Consider the following 24,771-nt stretch of genomic DNA (forward strand, 5'->3'; position numbering starts at 1 on the left):
CCTCTCTTTCTGGGGAGGGTGGGTGCCAGCAAAGAATGGCATAGTGAATTGAATGCGGACCCCAAGAGGCAAGTTGTGCACCTTTGCTGTGGAAGCTCCAAATATTAGACGTTTGCTCAGATATTCCCCGGTCATGGAAAAAAAGTTTGCACAGAGCTCTTACCTGTCACTCAAGAGTTCCCTGATTTAGTCAGATGTTGCCTAAAAGTGAAGTCCCAAGTCTCCTTTTATCACTTATTCCAGCATGGCAAAGGAATAACAACTTCTCCCTGTTGCATAAGTGCTATGTGATGGCGGCACAACCAGAAATCATGGTGGCAGCTGCAGCACAACCACAAATCATGGCGGCAGCTCCGGCACAACCACTTTGTACATCAGCCAATCACAAGCTTATGGCTTCTAGACATCTGTCCGACCTTTCTACATTATTCCACACGTGAATCCTATATTTCACCGTTCTGTAGGGTTTGTGACTTTGGCAGGGTCTGTATTACCATACGCCCTGCCTGGCATTCAACCAGTGCGTACACACGGATCTGTGCAGATAGTGGAAAGCAAACAATGGTGCATTTTCAGTTGTAATCTTTAAAATGCCACTAAGCTTTTAATAAGAGCACAATCCAAGATGAACGTCTACAAGCAGGTGAAATGTATCAGATTGGCAAAGAAAGACTCATCACAGTTTTCTTAGAGGCATTGCCCTTATTCTTCCCTAAAGACAGAGTTTAGCTTGGCAACCACAGTATCCACCGCATCAATCATAAAGGTAATCGATTCATATTGCATCAATTTGCAATTTTTTATCTTTAACATCTGTTTAGTCTGTAATGTAACTCTGCCTATGATATCATACAGCGGAATCCATGTATCGCTTGCTATTGGGATGCTGTGCTGCATGCTACGGTCAGGAGTTGTTCCAGCGCATTTTCTGCTGCTGGCATCCATACTGCGCTCACAAAGTCCTGTTTGTTAGTAAAATGGTAAGAATACATTCATCTCAGCAGATCCTGCTTTTTTTGGCCGAGTCTGTCGGTGATGTAATGTGAATAGGTGCCTGTTAGACCAGCTTTTGTGCCTCCTTCTAGGTAAGTAAATCAACCATATTAGGATCCATTTCCACACAGCTGTAATGCAGATATAATACCCGGATCTCCCACGGTTCTACTGACCTAAACTTGGAATTGGCATAGGACTGGTGTCAGCTAGCCATTGCGTGCTGACAATACTATGTGAGTGCAATTAAATACTTACCGATTGCCGTCTTCCCCAGTTTCCAGCGCTGCTACGGTCCTCTTTTAACTTGTGGCTGAAATTCCATCTTCCCAGATTACACTGATCTGGGAAGTCGCTTTTACAATGCAAGTCTATGAAGCCTCGTTCTGACAGTCCATAGGAAAGATTCTAACTCTTATTTGTCTTTTCTGAGCTCTTCTTCTCACCTGATTTATGACCAGAGAAGGTCAAAGTCGACTGTGCAGGGAAACAATGAGCTTGTAAAAACCAAATGGTGCAAACTTTTAAATGAAGCCTCATTGCAAAAGTTATTTTAGCCCCAAATACATTCGGTATTAAAGGGAATCTGTCACCAGATTTTTCTTACCCTATCTGAGAGCTGCATGGGCAGAGACCTTGATTCCAGCAATGTCACTGGCTGAGCCTGTAGAACACACCACTGATTGGCAGCTTTCGGTGTGTACACTGTGCATAGGCAGAAAGCAGTCAATCAGTGGTGGGGGTGAGGTTGGACTACCTGGCCGCAGGTTTACTAGTCCTCTAATGATAATCTGCTGCTGATTAAAATACAGATTTTTATCAAAACTACAGAAAGCAGCCCAGTAAGGGACACATCACAGGATTCAATGTCTGTCTCTACATCATGCTGCTCTCAGATTAGGTTGAAAAAACCTGCTGACATTCTATTTTAAGTAAAAAAACAAAAAAAAAATCCTTGTAAATTCCGCACCCGAAAAAATGCACTATGTGAATGAAATTTAAGTTAAAACTCATCCGCTTTGCTGGTACTGTTTTATGTGCTGAAAATCCATGCCAAATACTCAATGGAGGCGATTCATCAAAGCTTTTTTTCCAGATTTCTGGTGGAAAAAAAAATAAAAAAAAATAAAATTTGAAAAGATGCACATTGTTTGCACAACTTGAAATTGTGCAAAAAAAAAAAGGGATTTCTGGCATTTTCACACACATTGGGGACAATGAGTTTTTCTTTTTTGGGGTGGGGGGAGGGTGGGATTTAGATTCTGGTGTTTCAAAAGAATGGGTCACTTTTACTATTTTGGTGCACTTTTTTTACTTATGGTTTTAGACCTATTTATTATAAAGCTAAAGCCGTGACTGCAGTTACTTGGAGAAAAAGAAGAGGGAGAAAGGGAAAAAAAAAAGCATGGCTTCCTAGGCAGTAGCATAGCTTATTCACTGACAACAAGCAGAGACTTAAAAATTAAGCTATATCCTAATTTACTTTTTCAATTCCACAGTTTAATGTAATAAAAAAAAATAAAAAAATAAATATATATTTTTTTATTGTGGTTTCATTCTGCAGTTATTACCATAATTACAGCTTTACTTCCTACGTTGCTGGTGTAAGCTAAATGTGCTTTTGAGCAAGGTTTTAACAATCTAGGGGTCACAGTGTATAAAATAAATCAATAAAAGTTCTGCGACTAGTCAGTTCTTATCTTCTTCCAGCTTTGTGTGTCCTGTTTGGCTGCGGAGCTGCTGCGCTTTTGTGCTCTTGTTTTCGGAGGTGACATGGGGTAATACTCCTGTCGTCTTATCAATGGTACTACTACAGTGATTAGAATTGTAGATTTCGGCGTAGCTGCTGCTTTCTGGACGTATCCTGCGCCTTTTGCTATAGGGAAAATAGGTTTCTGCCCTGACACGCACTTGAGGAAAAATGTGTTAAATTGATGGCTATGCCGTCCCAGTTAAAATAAGACCAATGTAATTTCTCAAGTCCAATGCCTGAACATGGGAATTCATGTAACCTGCCTGTGCAGATCTCTGCATGCCTCACACCAGAGCTTATGGATGCTTGTGATTACACCGCCTCCGTGCTGGAGGTTTTCTGATTATAGCATTCGTGCAAACATAGGAAAACAATGTTCACGGATACTTTGTTGTTGAGCAGGTGGCGCTGTACTTGTCTATAAAGTAATCGGCGAGTACAGGAGGAGGACTGTACAGTCACAATATCAGACCTACTATGCACCATGGTAGAAACCCTGTCACTAAAAGGGGTTGTCCACTTTTCAGGACTTTTTTTTTTTTTTTTTAATGCATGTAATCAATAAAATAATCTTTGCAATTAGGATTTATAGAAAAAAAAATGCAATTTTTGCCTTCTATTGCCTCTCTGTTGCACTGTCTATTGCTTGCTGCAGAATGGGTTAACTGAGAATCTGTATGTATATTATTTTTTATTTTTTAAAATAAAATATTAGTTAAACTTGTATTACTTTACATGTGGCTCAGTGGTTAGCACTGTTGCTTTGCAGCGCTGGGATCCTGAGTCCAAATCCCACCAAGGACAACATCTGCAAGTGAATGTTCTCCTTCTCCCAATGTTTGCGTGGGTTTCCTCCAGGTTCTCCGGTTTCCTCCCACACTCCAAAGACTGATAGGGAACCTACAGCTCTGGCAAAAATTAAGAGACCGCTGAACAGTTTTCTATTGGAAAGCATGGAAAGACTGGTGGAAAGCAGCCAAGACTCATGAAAGCTGTGATTAAAAATCATGGTTATTCCACCAAATATTGATTTCTGAACTCTTCCTGAGTTAAAACATGAGTAATTTGAGGTCTGAAAGCACTGTTTCTTTTTTAGTATTTTGACGCTTTATCATTTACTGCAAATAAATACAAAATTTTTAGCTTTGAATTTCGGAGACACGTTGTCAGTAGTTTATAGACTAAAACAACAATGTACATTTTACTCAAAAATATACCTATGAAGAGAAAATGAAAAATGAAAATTTTGCAGTGGTCTCTTAATTTTTGCCAGAGCTGTAGATTGTGAGCCCCAATGGGGACAGTACAGACATTATCAAAGCGCTGTGGAATTAATGGCGCTATATAAGTGAGTAAAATAAATATAATTTTTATTAAAAAAAATAAACATTTATTATAGTTATGTAAAGTAATACAATTTTAACTAATATTTTATTTGAAATAAAAAAAAATAATTAATTTTATTACTTTACATAACTAAAAATTGTATTAGTGTGTATATGTATATAATATGTATATATTAATATTATTGTAGTGCGGCGGTGTTCACACTGTGCGGTAATAATAATAATCTTTTTATTGAGGGTTTTATTGAACCGTTTAACTAAACCGTCGGTCTGTGGATAGTACACCGAGGTGCGCAACTGTTATATTTTCAGCAGCTTGCACAGTTCCTTTGTCACCTTGGACATAAAAGGAGTCCCCCTGATCTGTAAGGATCTCCTTAGGCAGCCCAAGGCGACAGAACATGGCAAACAGCTCTTGTGCAATAAGTTTAGCCGAGGTGTGACTTAGCGGAATGGCCTCTGGGTAACGGGTGGCATAATCGACGACCACCAGTATGTGTTGGTGGCCACGAGCGGACTTTACAATGAGCCCCACCAAATCCGTCGCAATCCATTCAAAAAGGTACCTCTATAACCTCTGAGGTACCAGTGGGCTACGGAAGCTTGCGGTGGGTGTGGTCAGCTGACATTCCGGGCACAATTCACAAAACCTCTGTACCTCAGTTTAAATCCCAGGCCATAAAACACTGCACGATGCGCTCTTGCGTCTTTTTAACCCCTAGATGGCCTCCCCAGCAAGTGTGTGTGGGCCATCTCGAGAACCGCCCGATCGTGTGACTGAGGCACTACTAGCTGATGCACAACCTTGTCCTGGATTTTGTCAACCTTATAGAGTAAATCTTCGTTGACTGCCATGCGCGGAAAAACTGTCTCTGCAACCGGTTGCTGAGCCACTCCATTTACCTCTATTACCCTTTCCCGTGCCCGGGTCAGGGTAGGATCCTGTAGCTGAGCTGTCCCAAATGCTCCCCGGGACTCTTCCAGCTCTGGGATCGATGGGGTCTCCTCAACCTCTCCTGCCAATACCTCTAGGGGAAACCTATCAGGTTCACACTCTGTCCCTAGGTTGGCGACCCCCTATGGCAGGTATGCCTTACTCGGGATCTTCGGGTTTCACACCCGGACACATCTTTATTCTGGGAGGGTTAATATTACTCTCCCACAAGGACCAAAACAGTGGCAAATGTCTTCTCAGCACAGTCCCGTAAGGAAAAGTCTTTACCACTCTGACCACATGTTTAAGCTCTCCACACGGAGTGGAAAAGGTAACCTCCACCGTTGGATGCTCGCGGAGTTTGTCATGTATGCACACGACCCCGACTTTACCCCCAGTGGGTTCTAACCCAGAGATCAATGACCCATGGACAAGGGTCACTAGACTCCCCGAGTCCAAGAGAGCCTCAGCTCGATGTCCATTGACGTGCACCTGGCACAGATGGGGTTCACCCGTTGGACCGACAGGATCCGTGGTGTAGACGGTCCGAGCATACATAGACACCCGGCGTGTAAACTCGCAGTCAGGGGGCAGTTGGCAGCCATATGTCCTGGTCCTTGGCTTCGCAGCACCTAATAGCGGTGGCACTGCCAGACCTCGAGACCGATTTATGGGGAAACTGGTCTCCTGCCACCCTCACTCCGTTGTACCCCCTCTGTGTGGGCTTGGTTCCAACTGTCCCCAGCAGAGGGACGTGACCCCCTTCTAGGCTCCTGGGCTTGCAGGGGCTGGCGGGTTACCCGCAGTGGGGCAGAATCCCGTACAAAGTCCTGGGTGGCTGCATACCACTCGATCAGGCTACCCACCTGGTCTAGGTTACCCGGGTCCCCTTGCCCCACCCAACGCTGTATGGCTGCTGGCAGAGTTAGCACCAACCAGTCCACCACCCTCTCTACCATTTGGGCTGGGCTCAAGGTATCAGGCTGGAGCCATTTTTTGACCAACTGTAACAAGTCATATGCCTGAGACCTAGCGGGTGGGGACTCTGCAAAGGACCACTGGTACACACGTTGTGCCCACATATAAGTGTTAACCCCCCCATTCGGGCAAGGATCTCACCCTTCAGCTTCCCATAGTTCAAGGAATCCTCCCAGGTAAGGTCAAAGTATGCCTTCTGGGCATCTCCCATCAGGAACGGGGCCACAACCTCAGCCGACTGAGCAGTTGGCAAACTCTCTCACTCCGCTGTGCGTTCAAACATGGTGAGGAAAGCTTCCATGTCGTCCTCAGGACTCATCTTCCTCAGTGCTGACCTGACTTTGTCCCGGGCCTCAGAACGAATCAGGGTTGGTGCCGGGGGACTCTCTCGCAGAGCAGCAATCTGTTGCAAAATCGGTTCATTAGTTTTCTGCTATTGTTGATACAATAGCTGCTGCTGATTGTGCTGTTGTTGCAGCTGCTTCTGTTGCTGCCTGGTGAGTACCAACTGCTTTAGTAGCGCCTCCATGTTGACAGCCGGCCCGATCTGTAGCTTTGCAGGCTTGACCACGGACATGCAGCTTTTGGGCTCTGCCTCAGTTCACACTGCCCGCATTCTCCACCATATTGTAGTACGGCGGTGTTCACACTGTGCGGTAATGAGGCAGTGACCCAAGGAAAGTTCAACTTGAATGTCTTTATTTACAGAACTTACAACTTAAGTGCAAATGGTGTCCTCCGGATCGCAGCCGGGTGCTCCGAACAGTCCATATAAACTGGTTGCCGTGGGCGATGGCCGTGCCATCTTGCTCTGAGGTGCATCAGTTGCTCTGCCTTCACAGGCCTGTGTTATGCCTTCACACAAGTTTGCCGTGCACAGAGCCTCCTGCTCTGCAGACTTGCAAATAAACCACTGACCCACCCAAACCTTTGCTGCAGGTTTTTAAACGAAAACTGTGGACATGAACCACATGCAAGACCCGGGCTGGAGGGAGTGGACCGCCCCACTGCCTTCCTGTAGTCCACTCCAAGAATAAAAGCCCATGCCGGGTGTTACTAAATCTGCCTTGGTCAAATAGCTTGACCAAGTCCAAACTTGCTTTTGTTCTGCACTGCAACCACAGCTGTGCCTGTGATTGCAATGCACTCCAGCGGGTTCAATATGTTTCTATGCACATTCTGGGGGATACATACCGACCCTCACTGCCTCACAATATATGTATATAAATATGTGTGCCTCTGGAAATCACATGGAGGGAAGAAGGAAAAATAGCTGCGTGAAGGAACCCTAAGGTTTTAACTTGCATGCAGTTTTTGAGCCAATGTCAGGAGTAAATCCAAAAGGGGGTGTGTAAAGGATGCTTCTCTATAGTGTATCCACTCCTGTGTGCAGAATGAAACCTACCACAAAAATTATGAATCTATAATATTATAGATTTATTCCACTAATCTATCTGGATATCTGAGTTTTTGTCCTATACCTAACGTACCAGGGTGGTGTGATCATCCTGTCTCGAAGGCTTATTTCATGGCTAATTTCCTTACTATTTATTAATTTGTTATACTTCATATTCCGCAGTTTAACAGACATCATCATCACAGTCCCTATTGGGGCTCATAGTATAAATTCTTTGGAGTGTGGGAGGAAACCGGAGAACCCAGAGGAAACCCACACAAACATGGGGAGAACATACAAACTCCTTGCAGATGGGATTATTGAACCCAGCATCGGTGCTAACCACTGAGCTACCATGCTGGCCATAGTATAATACTACAATATTTATAGTATAATACTAAAACCTTTGCTTGTATATTTTATCTATATCTTATAGATAATTGTATAAACGGCAAACAACTATACATGTCATAGCGATAGAGCAATGTCTAAATCCGTATGATAAGGTGCAGCTAGAAATGTCTCCGGACGTTCTCAGAAAGGAAAGGTTGAGATACATTTCTGATTTCTACAATGTGGAGTTTTCTTATTTGTTCCCTGAGATGTGCCATGGTGGTAGACCATAGTTGGTGTTACCTGTTCCATAAGTTTCAGGTCCGGGATAATACCGGCTGGACCAAAAGAGTTAATGCAATACACATAACCTAGTCTTGGCAGTCGGGCTGTAATCATTGCGTTCCCTGGATGGATCTGGAGAAGTCCTACCTGTGACCTGCCCATTCACATGATTGTACGGAACCATGTTCTGGATTGTAAAGGCAATGACAACATTTCATCCCATTTCTATCAACTGTTTATAAAATTGGCCATGAAAATGAGATTCACCAATCTTGCGTCCATGGTTTCTGCCCAATGGTCACCCATGAAGCAGAGGTCTAATTTTTTTTATGTTTCCCCAGGGCGCGAGAAGTCTGCAGGATAGTTTTCTCACGTCTGTCTCCAGCTTTACAATGTGAAATATTTCATATATGTATTAATATTTCATGACACCGTTATCTTACTTTTTCCTTTTGGTATGTGTAACATGTTCTTCTGAGGTTTTGTACATGCAGCACATTCCTATACTTTGTACAAACCCTTCCGGGCTGATTATATTCACCTCTCCACCATGCAGAACATTTTCTGAACATGTGCACAATTAGATAATGTGATGGCACGACTAATACCATTCGCTATTAATGAAGTAGAGGATGGGATACACAGAGTTATGTGCTGGGTGCTGCTTCTGACCTGGTCATGGTGGTGATCGATTGTGACAGTCTAAGCCAACGTCTGCCCCTATGGTCCATTATCTGTATATTTTAAGTTCTGTAACCAGAAGAAAGATTTGGGACGGTATCGCCTGCACCCTTGGCGCAAATGTCAACTGTGATTGACGGCCACACTCCTGCACCAAATATGTAAAATGGCATACGCAGTAGCAATCTTTTCTGATTATTCACATGTAAAGCGCCATGGAATAAATGGTGCTATAATAATAAATACTAATAATAATTGCATTTTTATTGCTTTTTAATTTTTTTTATTTTAACTTTTTTTTTTTTCTAGTACAGAAAAAATTTGATTCTGCACTTAAAAATGCTATTTTTTTTTCTTTGACTCCCCATCGAAGGTTAGAGATAACCCCCCCCCCCCAAAAAAAAAAAAAGTTTAGTGAAGGAGTTTTCTTGAAATCACATCAGTTTAAAACAACAAATTTTCTGCACAAAAAATTTTTTTTTGTGGAAACATGGTCTAAAACTTTGTAATTAAAGGGGTTGTCCGGTCGAAATCTATAAGTTCTGAATCCTCCCAGGGGATTGACCGGTTTCAGAGCCGTCTAGTGGGCATGGCCTCGCTCCATACATTTGCGTGAATAGGGACGTGGCCTCTCTCCATACAAATGTATGGAAGCGAGGTCACGCTCATTGGCCAGGAATATGTATAACGCATACAGCACAGACCAAAAGTTTGGACACACCTTCTCATTTAAAGATTTTTCTGTAGTTTCAGGACTTTGAAAATTGTACATTCACACTGAAGGCATCAAAACTATGAATTACCACATGTGGAATTATATACTTAACAAAAAAGTGTAAAACAACTGAAAATATGTCTTATATTCTAGGTTCTTCAAAATAGCCACCTTTTGCTTTGATGACTGCTTTGCACACTCTTGGCATTCTATTGATGAGCTTCAAGAGGTAGTCACCGGAAATAGTTTTCACTTCACAGGTGTGCCCTGTCAGGTTTAATAAGTGGGATTTCTTGCCTTATAAATGGGGTTGGGGCCATCAGTTGTGATGTGCAGAAGTCAGGTGGATACACAGCTGATAGTCCTACTGAATAGACTGTTAGCTGCTTTTTTCTTGCCATAATACAAATTCTAAGTAAAGAAAAACGAGTGGCCATCATTACTTTAAGAAATGAAGGTCAGTCAGTCCGAAAAATTGGGCATTTCAGTGTGAATGTACAATTTTCATAGTCATGAAAATACAGAAAAATCTTTAAATGAGAAGGTGTGTCCAAACTTTTGGTCTGTACTATATGTACCTGCCGGTCCCGGCTCAGAAACCGGCAAATTCCCGCAGTGCACAGTGCCTGCGCTGGGGGGATTCATAAGTCTGCAGTCACAAACTGACTTCAGACTTATCGATTTGGACCAGACAACCCCTTTAATTAACCCCCTGCATTGCAATTGCAAGGCTAGGACGTGTTCACACTTTTATTTTGCATACGAACCTCATTTAAAATGGTTTTTACACTCTCAACTCTCTTCATCTTGTAGGTGCATAGATGTTATAAACAAGTACAACAATACTCTTCCCTCCGCTGCTCAAGAACGGACTCCACTGCTGCTCCCTGTGACTGTTTACAGGCTGCAGCGGTGACTTCAGGACTACAGCGCACATGACCGCTGCAGCCAATCATTGGGCTCGATGTCTGTGCAGAGGTAGATGACATGAGCCACTGAGTCTAGTGATTGACTGCAGCGGTCATGTGCGCTGTGGTCCTGATGTGACCGCTGCAGCCTGTAAACAGTCATTGGTGGCTGCAGCAGGAGAGAGCGAGTATTGCAGTACTTGTTAATCCTTGACATCCACAAGCCTACCGGCTGAAAAAAGTTGAAAGGGGAAAACCCCTTTTAAGAAGTAAAGATCAGATTCTCATTCACAGACATTTCTGTAACAAAAGTGTCACTTGTAAATGTACAAACCTCATTTATAGCGACAGCCTCGGATCCGCATGTCTGACCTATTACACATTATAGAGCATACAAGAACATAGGAAACTGGTAAAAAGGAGTGTTAGAGTAGCTAAAAGTTAGAAAAGACAAAGTTAAGTTGTTGATTTATGAAAATAAACATAATAAACAAAGTGACTAAATATTACAGAACAGTTCTCTTGCATATGGCGGAGCAGTATGCTCGGACCGGCAGCATGTACGGTGGTCAGGCCTCCACTGATCATACGTTGGCAGTGCCATTTATTATAGGCTAACAAGGGTAATTTTTACTCCCTCTTCAAGGTCATTGAGGTCAAATCTTGCTTGGTCATTTTTACAGGTTAAATATATGTGTAAATTATAGTAGCAGCGCTGCAGTTTTATTAGCTGACAGGTAACACTTTTTTATGTTCATATAAACCAGACCTCTATCCTGCAATTTATTGTTACCGTTTGTACAACTGTTGTTCCTGAAGAAATTGCCTGAAGGCCTGCCGTAGAAAGGTCAAAGCGGAAAGCACACTGGCTCAGTGGGTAGCACTGCAGCTTTGCAGCTCTGGGGTCCTGGATTCGAATCCCACCAAGGACAACTTCTGCAAGGAGTTTGTATGTTCTCCCCGTGTTTGCGTGGGTTTCCTCCAGTTTTCTCCCACACCTCAAAGACATACTGATAGGGAATCTAGATTGTGAGCCCTAATGGGGACAGCGACGATGTCTGTAAAGCGCTGCCGAAATTATGGTGTTATATAAGTGAGTAAAATAAATAAAAACCATAAAGCCGCAGTCCATGTCTGATCCTGTCCTAGCCGCATTGTGTTGTGTCACGCTGAGCTTTTATTATTGTAACGCTTGGTTTCTCTAGTCGCTTTGGCTGTAGTTGCTTCCCTGTCTGTTTTAACCAGTAGACTTGTGTCCTGGTCCATCAGCCACGTCTAATTACCACGCCAATCATATATACTCCTCTATGCACCACTGTATTTATGCAGGGTGTACCAAATCTTTGTCTGATGTCATCTTTGATTATTAGTTGATTTTTTTTCTCCTCGCCACCACTATAAACAGGAATACCGAACAAGTTTCTAAGAGTCGTTGTCTTCTTCTTCTCGTCCTGCTCTCCTCCCCCCGTGGCCGCTCCCTGCGAAACGAGACATGTGATTTTCTTCATGGAACCTGTATTTCTGGTTTTTGGAGTAGCCGTAGCTGATGCAATTAGATTTGACTTCCAAGGGGAGGTTACACATGGCTAGTCTTTAAATCATAGTAATAGCAATGTGCCTTTTAAGTTCAGGGTACAAGATGTGATGTGATCCAAGATGTCACCGCAAAAACTGAAAAAAAAACAACAAAAAAAACAATTTTGCCCTAAAGGCCATTGTATTTCCACTGGTAAACAGTTGACTTTTTAACTTGGACCACTGGTAAAGAAAACTCTGCACCTTCTTCAGGAGACCTCTGCCGAACAAATGTAATTTGCTCGCGCAACACTGTGCACGTTGTTTCTCGCACACCTGGACTATGGCTTCCCAAAGAAAATCAGAGAAAAAAAAATGTACTCGATGTTTGGTTTTTATTGTGCACTTTGGTTGGGTGGAGGTTGCTTTGAAACATTAATCACTCACCATATATTAATCTAGATTCCCTATCAGTCTTTGTAGTGTGGGAGGAAACTGGAGAACCCGGAGGAAACTCACGCAAACACGGGGAGAACATACAAACTCCTTGCAGATGTTGTCCTTGGTGGGATTTGAACCCAGGACCCCAGCGCAAACTACTGAGCCACTGTGCTGAACATATCCCAGACTTGGAGTTTACATGCTTATGTAGCCAGCAACTCAAGTGTGTATGGGGGCCTCCCAACAGCTGTCGGGGGACATAAGGATCAGGAGGATGGAATTGAATTGTTCGATTCTTATGCTTGGTGGAGAGAGATGCTGCTGCCGAATAATTCTGGCACCGGATCTCATAAAAGGCACATGAGTGCTCGGTCAAGTCTAGCATTGCTGTGTCTGGGGAACTCTGAAGAGATTGCTGTCAGTCGAAATATGGTTCGACCTACAGATGGTTGTCAATTAGATTGTCATACACAGGGTCGGACTGGGACTTAAATTCAGCCCTGGCATTTGTGAGCGCACAGGTCCACTTGCGATTAAGTGAATGTGATATCCGTTCGTCGATTTTTGTGGATCGCTCAAGATCTGTATCACATTTACAGAATCCAAACTGCTGTGAAGCCAGCATAACGCTATTTGAAATTTAAAGGGAACCTGTCAGGTTAAATAACTCTATTTACCTGCAGATGAAGGGTTAATAGCATTATGAAGGTACCCAGCTGCAGTACTGAAAGTGCGGCACCTGGGACAAAATACATTTTATTTCTCCCAGGAGCTGCCGGCTTTCAGTAATGTCCGGAGCAATTGCAGTCACCGCACACAGCAGTGAGAGCAGCAACTAATAAGCGCGCCCCAGCTCTTTGACTGACAGCTGGCTGTGCACTGATGCACATCCGGCTATCAATCAAGGAAAGAATGCAGCAAGCAGGGACCAGGCCCACCCACGAAAGTGACTTCACTATTGGAGGCAGGGCTGGTCTCTGCTCTCCCCGTTCACTCCTTACAATGCGCACGAACAGTGCCCTCTCTTTTCGGCTCGTCACTTCCCATTAGAGCCAGCGAGGTTGTGCACTGTCACTGTGCAATGAGAAGAATATTGCAAGGGAAGTCCTACTGAGAATTGACAACTGACACATGCTCAATAGAGCAGGGACTAGCCCAGCCTCTGAAGTGGACGTAACTGGTGATGCCATTGACAGACCCAAAACAGAAAAGGGCCCCTGTGCAAGAACAGTAAATGAACCCTACCAGTTTTGGAGGTGGAAATTGGCTCCCTGAACTCTTGGGCCCCTGTGCGGCACCACATGTTACATCAATGAAATGTTCGCCCCTGGGTGACACTTCATTTTAGGGTGGGGACAGAGGCTGAGGCACTGACCGCAGCCTCTGCCTCCTGATGATGACTCGATTGAGTATCCCAGCATGCAGTGAGGATTTTCAAACTGAACATCATCCAAGAGGAAATAGTGTTTTTTTTCTAATCTAACGCAGTTAGATTAGAGTGGGAATAATAAGGACTTTTAAGTAAAGCACATTAGAAATGGTATTAGATTAGAATAAATAGTATTTAGGATGAAAATCATTATTAGCTTTGAACCACCCCTTCAAGGTGCACCTAAATGTACCATTAACAGGAACCTGTCAGCTGCCTTAACCCCCTAAACCGCCACCATGACTGTATTGCACCCTTTTTCTACATTTTCATAAGCCCCTTTTAGTTGCTTAGTGATTGATGATAAATGTAAAATTAAAGGGGTTTCCACTACTCTGACAACCCCTTCACAATCACTATTATTTTATTCCTCCCAGTAAAAAAATAACACTTATACTCCCCTCCGGTGCTGACGCTGTTCCAGGTGATCCCTGCAGCAATTCAGCGGCTTCCTCACTCTCCCCTCCTTCAGACATAACTGACATTCAAAGGAGGTGAGAAAGCAGATGCAATTCTCACTTTCTCTGCATTTCTGGATTTGTCTTTAAGCTGACTGGCTGCATCAGCGTCATGCTCCCCTTCCTCCTTCATGTACTGAATGCGGATAGGAAGAAGCAGAGGTCAGGTCACCATTGGAGTTAATCCCTGCACAGCGCAGGAATCTAATAGAACAAATGGGGCGCCAGGGGGAAGGTTTGCATGTGCATCCCTGGAGTGAAGGAGAGGCTCACATATGGCATCAGCCCATCTGGCATTTGCCAGAATTGCCAGATGGCCAGTCCGGCCCTGGTAATACATGTGCACGCTGGTCTCTGTTGAGTGTTCATGTGTTCTCAATGAGAAGTATGGAATAAGCTTCTCCTGTCAGACAGCATCTTGCCTTTTTTTTTTTTTTTTTTTAAGATCTTGCCTCTTAAAGTCCAAACTCCAAGACACCAGACGTTCTCCTCCAATTAATTCCTTTTATTAGGTTACAGCATAAACATGCAACATTTTGGCCTCATAGGGCCTTTATCAAGCCATCTTACTCTGTGTATGCTGTAACCTAATCAAGCAATTAATCAGAGGAGAACGTCTGGTGCCTTGGAATTTTGGAGGATTTGACAACGCTGTGGGGAGTAGTTGTACCAAGCCTGCACAGACCACGGAGTGGTGCAACTGGTGGTTTAGCATCCTGTCAAAACCCTCAACATCTGCTATCTGGACACCCCCACACGTTAGCTGGCGTAGCAGAAACCATGTGACCATCCGACTAACAGCATGCAAATGCTACATGATATCTATATGGTTTACCTACCGTAGCAGCAGAGTGAATACGATTTTACCTAACCTCCATTCTTTGGAGAAAAAAAATGCACATGAAATCTGCAGGGAAATTTTTTACCTGCAATGCTGATTGGTCGAAAAATACATGCCCCCGGGAATAAAATAAAAACTATAATCTCGTCCCCAGGCGCCTCCATGGCATCTTTGCCTCGTCATCTGCTGGACTTGGTACAAAAAAGATGGCGACTCAGTATTCTTACAGATTCCCTATACGTTCCTATCCAGTATATTGCTCACCTGGAGGGGTTGTGCTATGGGCCCAGCACTCAAAGAAGGATCGTGATTGAGGATACCACGAGGTGCTGCCTTCAACCCTCCTGGTGCGATTCTCTCCCATCCAGACCTATGTGGTCCAGTAGAAAAAAAAAAATAAAAATTGGGTCTCCAACAAGTGCTACCCAATCTTGAACAGTGCCTGCGTGAAGACCCAGTTTTCCTCTACTGGATCACATCTAGTCCTGTGTGACCACTGCAGCTTGTGATCAACTGCAGAAGTCACTTGGGATAGGACGTTATCAGAAATGTCTACAACTGATTGTGTTTTGAACCGGTTTTGTGCCAAGAGTAGCCATTAAAATCTATAACCTTTACTGTAATGTCCATTTTTTCTTCTTCATAGATTTTCAAACCAAAAGTTAACAAAATGGAGAAACAAATTATTATTGACTACTTTGAACAATTCCTTTGTAGAATCATACCTTTCTGTAATAATTTTAATTTAGTCCCAGTCCATATTTAAATGTAATAACACAGCAATAATTACAGAGGTTTTCAAAAGTGAGATGGTGTATTTACCTATGTTATACTATGAGAAGCGTTGGTACTAATACAGGGCTGTTTTCTGTACAATCTCACACCAGTTTAGTAAAGGTAAAGTGAAAAAAAATCAAATACAAAAAAGTCTCAATCACAATTTTTAGTAAACACCGTTAAAACACATATTAACAACTAGTTAATGAACAAAAGCTACAAAAATAACGACAAGGAGACAAACCAAATAAATGATAAAGTCAGTAGGTATTTCCAAGATAGAGGAGTTAAATATTGGAAACATATGAAGTGCAGTCCTGGAATATACTGTCAAGTATTACATAGTGTGAAAAGTACTCCTAAAATAATCTGAGATGGTAAATTCTCAGTGTGATATGGTACCTCCCTAGCATGTGTCCTTGCATGTTTCGCCCTGCTTCATCAGGGGGCATTCCTTGCCTTCCCCTGATAAAGCAGGGTGAAACGTGTGACTCCGGTCTTATTTATTCACTAAGACTAATACAATTTTATAGTAGTTTTTTTTTTTTTTATGTAAGTCATGAAATAGCAATTGCTAAAATGGCTTTAACAGTAAGAAAGATCCAGCGCTTGTCTTAAATTTTCAGATTTTATTTCCTTCTACGAAGTTTTATATATTAATAGTTTGTTTTTCTTCTCTTTACAACTCTTGCTAGATGAACGTGAAGCAGTCCAAAAGAAAACCTTTACCAAATGGGTCAATTCTCACCTTGCCCGGGTTACTTGTAGGATCTCTGATCTGTACAATGACCTGCGAGATGGAAGGATGCTGATCCGACTTTTGGAAGTACTCTCTGGAGAACAGCTGGTGAGTGGATCACCGAACTAGAACTATTCACTGTGGCTTGCAATATGTTGTTTTAGCAGTCAACGGGGGATTTTCCCTGAAAAATATATATCCAGGAACCCTGGTAACAAATAAGGATTGTCCAAAGTGTCTCCCAACTGGAACCCCCCACCTGCGTTTTGGAGAAATCTCCATATGATGGGTGGCCAATGCGGGAATGCTATCACTAAGATTTAAAAAAAACAAAACAAAACCCAACTCTGCTGATCCCTGCTGGTCCTGCAGCGATAATGTCACGTAACTTTTGCTGCAGACATTGCAAGTGACTTTCAAGTGTCACCTTGGCTGCAGCATTCATGTAACCGATGGCTGTGATATTATCACTGCAGGAGTCACTGGAGCGTTGATGCTGGAGTGTAGAGGGACTGGTTTGTTGTTCTAGATTCATACCTGCTGTTGGACAACCTATTTATCACCCCCCCCTCCACACACACACACACACACACACACACACACACACACACACACACACACACACACACACACACACACACACACACTCCACCCCCCCAAAAAAATTCTGAGCTGAATATTCCTATGCTTTTTTTATTGTTTGGTTGTAATAATAGAATCTTCAAAGTTAGATGAATGACTTTTTTGCATTCAAGAATGATCTGTGATTCCATTCATGGCCATTTTCCTGAAGAAGGATAGTAATAAAATTTCCATATTGTACAGCTCTATGATTCCCATATTTTATATGCAGTACATGAAGGGTGGATCTCACATTGTGCATTATGTTTTGATAGTTTTACATTGGGATTTAAATTTATCTGGATATCAAATATGTATACATGCGATGACACAGGTGTATGATCTCTATCCTTGATCAAGCTGAGGCTTCTGTGTCAATGGATCACAAATAAATTACAGCAAGCATGTCCAAAGTGGCCTGTCACTTACACTTTATGGACAGAAGTATTGAGTTATGTCTTAAACATTGACTTCAAGTTTAAAATTCAGTCCTGTTACCACAGGTGTGTAACATCCGGCCCCATTTTTCCCTGGTGTATAATATCTGGCCTTTCGCCCCTGGTGTATAACCTCCGGCCCCCCGCCGTGCCGTCTGCCTTTACCAACATGTGACAGAACGGCTGGTGGGGCAGAGCTCCCTGATACCAGCACGGTCCTGTAATAGGAGCCACTGATGTACTAAGTCAGATCATGACATTTCTTCCTCCTAAATCTTCCCCCATCACCTGCGAGTGATATTATTGAGAAGTGAAAGGAACCGCAGCAACTCAGCCTCGAGGTGGAGACCCCGTAATGTTACAGAGCGGGGGGCCGAGTGCTGAGGAGCAGAGGGCAGAAAAGTCACCAACGCTCTGCTGACCCCATAACTGCAGAGTCCAGACCTCCCCTGGTATAACATCAGCACAAACACTAGTTGCTGGGAGTTTGCAAATAGTCTAAAGATGGCTTCATCTGAGAAAATCACTTTGCGGGAGCTTCACAGGACTGGGTTAAGTTTTTTTCTCTGAAGCCCCCTCAGATAGTTTGGGACATCTGGAAGAATGATTGTCCGGAGAAGAAAAGTTGAGCGCTACCATGAGTCCTGTGTCTGCCAACAGAAAACTGTCCTGAGACCATTCATGTGTGGCGGCTTTTCTTCCATGGAGGGGGGCTCAATCATTTTGCTTAAAATCACTGCTATGAATAAATGGATCTAAACCTCCTCCAAGACCAACTTCTCCCATCATCCAGGAGCAGTGTGGTGGTGAACAATGCTTTTTTTCCAGCATGATGGAGACCATGTTACAAGGCAAAAGTGATTATTAAGTGGCTCAGTGAACAAAACCTTGAAATTTTAGGTCCATGGACTGGAGCTAAAAGATCTAAAAACACTGACGCAGCAAACTGAAAATCAAAATTTGTGCCAGTCACAATAACTTTTGGCTATGACTGTGGCGCCTATCAGAAGCCACTTTAAGGGAAAATAAAGTATCCCAGATAGAAAGCGGCCCCTCTAGGTTCACCTACAGGTTTCAAGCCCATAAGTCAATGTCTGAACCAAGCCTTGAGACACTACTGATCCACCAAACCAGAGACCACCATGTGTAGATGATGCTGTTTCATGGTTGTTGCTCCATGTTGGTTCAGAGTGGCTCGGAGGAGACAAGTTTTTTTTTTCACTCTTTGGATGAGATCTTTGTTCTCCGGTTTTATGCAATCTGCTATTTATCTCTTACCAGACTTTATAAAACAGATTATTGCTGATTTGGTTTATTACAGCCCAAGCCCACAAAGGGTCGTATGCGGATTCATTGCCTTGAAAATGTTGACAAAGCTCTGCAGTTTTTGAAGGAACAGAAAGTCCATTTAGAGAACATGGGATCCCACGACATTGTGGATGGTAACCACAGACTGACTCTAGGACTTATTTGGACGATCATCCTCCGTTTCCAGGTAATATTAATTTTTCATCCCGTCTCTTAGCTAAACCATAAATCCACATTTCCCATTTTATAGGACACTTGCCCATGAATATTCCCTGCCGTTTTTAATTTCTTCTAGTACTACACAAATATTTTGATTACTTGCACAATATTTGAGTAATTTTCCGCCTAAAAGATGCAAGAAAAAATTACAAATCATGTCTCTTTTGTCATTTGATCGGCAGATATATTTACATGGAGCAATGGTTGGAAACGACCGTTTGTACAACTGTTCATCTGCCCAATCATCGGCGAGGGTGAAAGGGCATTCACTGTCCCGCTCCTCTGTGCATGTCCTTAGTGGACGCGGGTGAAGAATAGCTCATTACTAAGCTTGGGCACAACATTTTTATTTTTATTTGTTTTTTGATCACTGCATATTTTCCCTTTGATTAACTCAAAAGGAAATGTGGTGCGCTCCCTACTTTAATGCATTCTAAATGGACAGATAAAGGACTGTCTTCCTCCTTTTTGATTTTTGCAATTGGATTTCATCAAACAATGTGCATCCTTTCTCCGCTATACATTCTGTGTTGCACTGATTATTGCTTGCTGCACAATTAGTTAATTGAGAATCCATTGCTGAGCTCATTCTAATTCAATGACTGGAGAGTTTTTTAATATTTTTTTTATCTGTCTTTTCCTGAGCTCCTCTCTGCTGATTTATGGCCACAGACCACATCAAAGCTGAGTTTTCAGCAAAACAAAAAACCTGTAAAAACCAAACGGTGAACATTTTAATGAAACTCCATTGCAAAAATAATGCATGTATTTGGGGCTAAGAATTATTTTTGCAATTGGGTTTCATTAAAAAAACAGTGTTCACTGTTTGGCTTTTAGAGGCTCTTAATTTTGCAGCAAACTCAAGTTTGATGTGGTCTGTGGCTATAAATTTGCAGAGAATAGTTCAGGGAAAGACAGAAATAAAATATTTAAAAACTCTCCCTTCATTCAATCAGAATGTGCTCAGCGATGGATTATCAATTAACTAATTGTGCAGCCAGCAATAAACAGTGCAACATAGAGTGTATAGAGGAGAAAGGGTGCACATTTTTTGATGAAATCCAATTGCAAAAATCAAAAAGGAGGAGGACAGTCCAGGGAAAGAAAGAAAAAAAAAATGTACAAACTCTACCGTCATTCAATCTGAATGAGCTCAACAATGGATTCTCAATTAAATCAAACTTCAGCCAGCAATAAATAGTACAACATAGAATGTATAGAGGCGAAAGGGTGCACATTTTTAATATAACCCAACTGCAAAAATGATTTTTAGCCCCAAATAGATTTAAGTAGAAAAAAAAAACAACAGTTGTCTCCCCAAAGGAGAATAGCCTCTTTAAGGCCTGAGTTTGCGCAGCTCTGTGCTACGGAGCCATAGGCACTCCATATGTTGCTGTATGATGCCCCATATGGCGCAGTGTTAGTGGTTGTCCCCTAGAGGTATAGTATTGGCTCCACGGTGCAGTTATTACTAAGTGCAGCTGTATGCATGAAACCCAGAAATAAAATCCAGTAATGGGAAACAGAAAATATAAAGGAAATCCTATGTTTCTTCGCAGATTCAAGATATTAGTGTAGAGACAGAAGATAATAAAGAGAAGAAGTCTGCCAAGGATGCCTTATTACTGTGGTGTCAAATGAAGACTGCCGGGTGAGTGTTACACAAATGAGCTGCTTTTCTATATTTCGTCATCTAATATCACTCATGTCCGTCCATGGGATAATATCTGCTCAAAAATATTTTCTGCTGCGTGCACGTGAAGTATTTGCATTGCAAACTAGAAGCTGAAAATCTAGTTTGCTAATGTAAAGTGTAACTTAATCTTTGCAGTTAGATGACGTTACGATATTGACATTTATTTTTAAAGATGAAATTTGTGGCTGATGTCATTAAACGTTATGCTGGGTTTTTGTTTTTTCTTTTAGGTATCCAAATGTTAACGTTCACAACTTTACAACAAGTTGGCGCGATGGGCTAGCATTTAATGCCATAGTGCACAAGCACAGGTTGGTAATTTGTGATAAAAAATAAAAATAAAAAAATTGGAGGAAAAAAGTGCACATATCCATTATAGTCTATAGGGCTATTCACACATCCGTGTTAGTGGCCACCAAAAAAAAGGGCTTTTTTGAGCCGAGGCACAGATTTTACTAGCCCATTAATTAAAAAAATAAAAAAGATAAAGCATGAAAGCCATTCATGTGTCATTTTAAATAAGCGGTGTCAACTTTTTTTTTTTTTTTTTTTTTTATTGTAGAAGCTTAAGGATATTTTTTTTTCTTTGTATACGAAAAAAAAAGAGTGCTTCAGTGACGGTAATAAATGGGCAGACTGACCAGGAATGTATCAAAAAAATTGGATCCTGCACGTTGATGAAACTGTTTTTTTTTTTTTGTTTTGTTTTTTTTCTCATACGCAAACTAAAAATAAACAAAAAAAAAAAAAAAGTATGAATGATTCCTAATGGGGGCAGAGCTAAATGTTAACCAACACTGTAAAAATATACAGGAGGTTAGCATTGCCCAAAGGTAGAGACTTGTGTGCACTTCCACTTGAACTACAGTCATAGTTGCAGAGCTGAGTGCTTGTCTGGGATGACTGCGATGATGTATGAAGAGCATCGATGTTCAGATGAAGTCGTCTGATCTTGTTCTTATTCTTTTCAGGCCGGATATTATTGACTTTGACACGCTGAAGAAATCCAATGCTCACCACAACTTACAAAATGCGTTCAACATTGCTGAGCGCGAGCTGGGCCTCACTAAGCTCCTGGATCCTGAAGGTAAAGAACTTTTTGGCTTGGTTCACACCGGGGAATATTTATTTGCATTTAACTCAAGGATGCACCCATTTATTATTTTAGGTCTGCCAAATGCATTTTCATATATATTTATTTATTTTTATTATTATATATTTTTTTTTAGTTAATTTTTTTTGTCACCACTTTCCCAAAACAAAACTTTTTTTTTTTTTCCCCCCATCAATATACTATGCGATGGCTTGTTTTAATGCTGCTATTTTAGGGTACATATATATACATTATTGATACATTATACTCATTAACTTACCCCCCCCCCAGTGTCTCTCACACATAAAAATATTTTTATTTTTTGCACTTTTACATTTCCACCGTTTACCACTTGCCATAAATAATATGTAGGTTGGTAAGATTAAGCCAATTATGCAAGTTTTTTGGGCTATTTTTTATTTTTTTTTCTTTCTCCAACAACATTGGCACGTCTCATAGAAATTATTTTTTATTCCTCATCATTCTAGGAGCCTTAAGAATTTCCATTGCTATATGTGAACTTGTTTGTTTGTGGGGCGAGTCATATATTTATTATAACCATTTTGGGGCACATAAAAATTTAGTCTGGGATAGAAAAAAAAGCAAATCGGTCGCTGTTTATCATTTTTAATGTCGTTCTTTCTGCACAAACACTCAGGCATTTTTGCTGATAATCTACTTTTTAGGCCATTTTAATCCCTTCCAATCGTGTTAACTGTATATATAAAAAAAAAAAAAAAAGTACTGTGAAGTTTTTTTTTTCACCCATAGAAATCAATGAGCACATGAAAAAATGCTGCAAAAAAAGAGCAGCAACATTTTTCGTAGTGTTTTTGGAGAATAAAACTACGGTAACTTTATAAAACATGTACTTTAGATAAAGCACACATGTAATCCGCACCTAAAAAACGCTTGAGAGACTCCACAAAAGTGCTAAAAAAAAAGGGTGTTTGAGACACAGGGTTTGGCTGGAGAAAACATGCAGCTGAAACGCCGCGTGTGAACATAGCCTTACATGTTCCTGCAATGGGTGTCATGGTCAAAATCATTGCATTTGTATAATGTATTTTTTTTTTTTGGATTATATATTCTATTATTTATATTTTATATTAGGTGGCCATCTCTTCACTGATTCTTGTTAGCCTGAAAACCTAAAATTGTTCCCTTTTCCAGATGTAAACGTAGACCAGCCAGATGAGAAGTCCATCATTACGTACGTGGCCACGTTCTACCACTACTTCTCAAAGATGAAGGCCCTGGCGGTGGAGGGGAAACGTATTGGCAAGGTACCTGATTTAAGTATTTTTTTGTTTTTACCTCTGGCAGATGAAGAGAATATTTTGGCATAAAGACCATGTAGTCTCTCATTAGGCTCGGGGAGTGCCCGTTTCGGCACGTCTCGTGGCCGCTCAGGTGTATAATATGTGGTTACGTTGTGATGCAATCTGCTTTATAACATTATTGGAGGATGTAGGAGGGGAACTTTCTCGTAGATGGTTGTGAAGCTGTAAACTATGCCTATAACTGTAACCTTTGTTTTCAGAATTTGCCTTTAAAATACTGGGCCCAACCCTGGGAGGCAGATTGTTATAGGAGGGCATGATGATTATTATTATTATTGTGTAAATCGCCCTTCCTTATAGGTGCACTTTGTATGACCCACAGGACTGCTTCATGCAGACTCGTCATACAAATGCACTTGTGTCTATTCTTCTCTTTTAGTCAGAACCTAAAAAGAAATTCTGGGACTAAGGTTTCATGCAAAAAGGCATAATTTTTGTTTTTGGGGGTATAAAACATAATTTTGGAAACTTTCGTTCGCGTCAGACCTTAATCAATTAAACCCAACATCCATGTGAAATATTGGAAATAAAAATCTTAGCAATTTCTTCTTTGTTCTTCATAGGTGTTGGACCACGCAATTGAAGCAGACCAGCTCATTGAGAATTACGAGCGCCTAGCGTCTGAGCTCCTACAGTGGATTGAGCAGATGATCATTACACTCAATGATCGAAAGTTGGCCAACTCCTTGAGTGGTGTCCAGAACCAGCTTCAAGCTTTCAACACTTACCGAACAGTAGAGAAGCCCCCCAAGTGAGTCCTACTCCCAGAATTGCTATGTGAAGACTTATCTGAATGATTTTTTTTTTGGGTTAGTCAGATAAGTTTTAACAAGTTTGGCACACCAGGACAATAGCTTTGATTCGGCGACTCAATGGGTTGACCGGGTTGGTTGAGCAAGGTTGGGCCAAGTCCACCCAGAATAAAATGCTCTACAGGTGTTTAGTTAAGGGGTTGACACATCTAGGAGACCACAAGAACATCCTTAACGACCTGAGATGTATATTTTTGTCACAGGTCACCTGCGGAGTGTAGGGATTGGGCTCAGCAACTGAGCCTGCTACATACCGTGCGGATGCCGGCCGTGTTCACCAGTCAGCATCTGCCTGGAACAACGCAACTGAATCTAGCTTTAACCATTTAAATCCTGTCAATCCCTAACAGTATCATTTAAAAGGCCTACATGCCACTCATGTTCCAGTTTCCATCAGCCTCACCACAACACAATCGGGGTCTTCTTAAGGCCTCATATGAAGCCCATTACATTATATATTACAATACAGTAAACTTGCAGTACTATAAGTGATCAAGGTTCAAGTTCCCTAACTGGGTTAAAAAAATTAAGTAAATATAAAAAGTTTTACAAAATATGAAAAAATAAAAGTTTAAATGCCCCCCCCCCCTCCCCCAAAAGTCTGATCTATAAAAAAAAAAAAAATAATTTAAACTGTTCATTATACGCCAGAATTAACATGGCATAATTGCCTTTTTTTTTTTTTCTTTTTTTTTTGTTACTGCATTTATCACCCACCCT

General features: G+C 41.7%; 1 protein-coding gene across 2 annotated transcripts in view; it reads left to right on the forward strand.

Annotated features, from left to right (window-relative positions):
* The window catches only part of SPTBN2 (spectrin beta, non-erythrocytic 2), a 189,061-nt gene that overhangs the window by 126,604 nt on the left and 37,686 nt on the right, over nucleotides 1-24,771 (forward strand). For both annotated transcript variants that reach the window (XM_073658463.1, XM_073658464.1), the window contains 7 exons: nucleotides 16,479-16,630; nucleotides 18,902-19,075; nucleotides 20,667-20,758; nucleotides 21,034-21,114; nucleotides 21,775-21,890; nucleotides 23,070-23,182; nucleotides 23,803-23,990. In XM_073658463.1, the coding sequence (XP_073514564.1) occupies nucleotides 16,479-16,630; nucleotides 18,902-19,075; nucleotides 20,667-20,758; nucleotides 21,034-21,114; nucleotides 21,775-21,890; nucleotides 23,070-23,182; nucleotides 23,803-23,990 (916 nt within the window). The remainder of the gene's footprint in view (nucleotides 1-16,478; nucleotides 16,631-18,901; nucleotides 19,076-20,666; nucleotides 20,759-21,033; nucleotides 21,115-21,774; nucleotides 21,891-23,069; nucleotides 23,183-23,802; nucleotides 23,991-24,771) is intronic.

Source organism: Phyllobates terribilis, unplaced genomic scaffold, assembly GCF_046119375.1.
Source record: "Phyllobates terribilis strain yellow unplaced genomic scaffold, ASM4611937v1 Scaffold_13__5_contigs__length_258822181, whole genome shotgun sequence".
In the NCBI taxonomy this organism is placed as follows: domain Eukaryota; kingdom Metazoa; phylum Chordata; class Amphibia; order Anura; family Dendrobatidae; genus Phyllobates; species Phyllobates terribilis.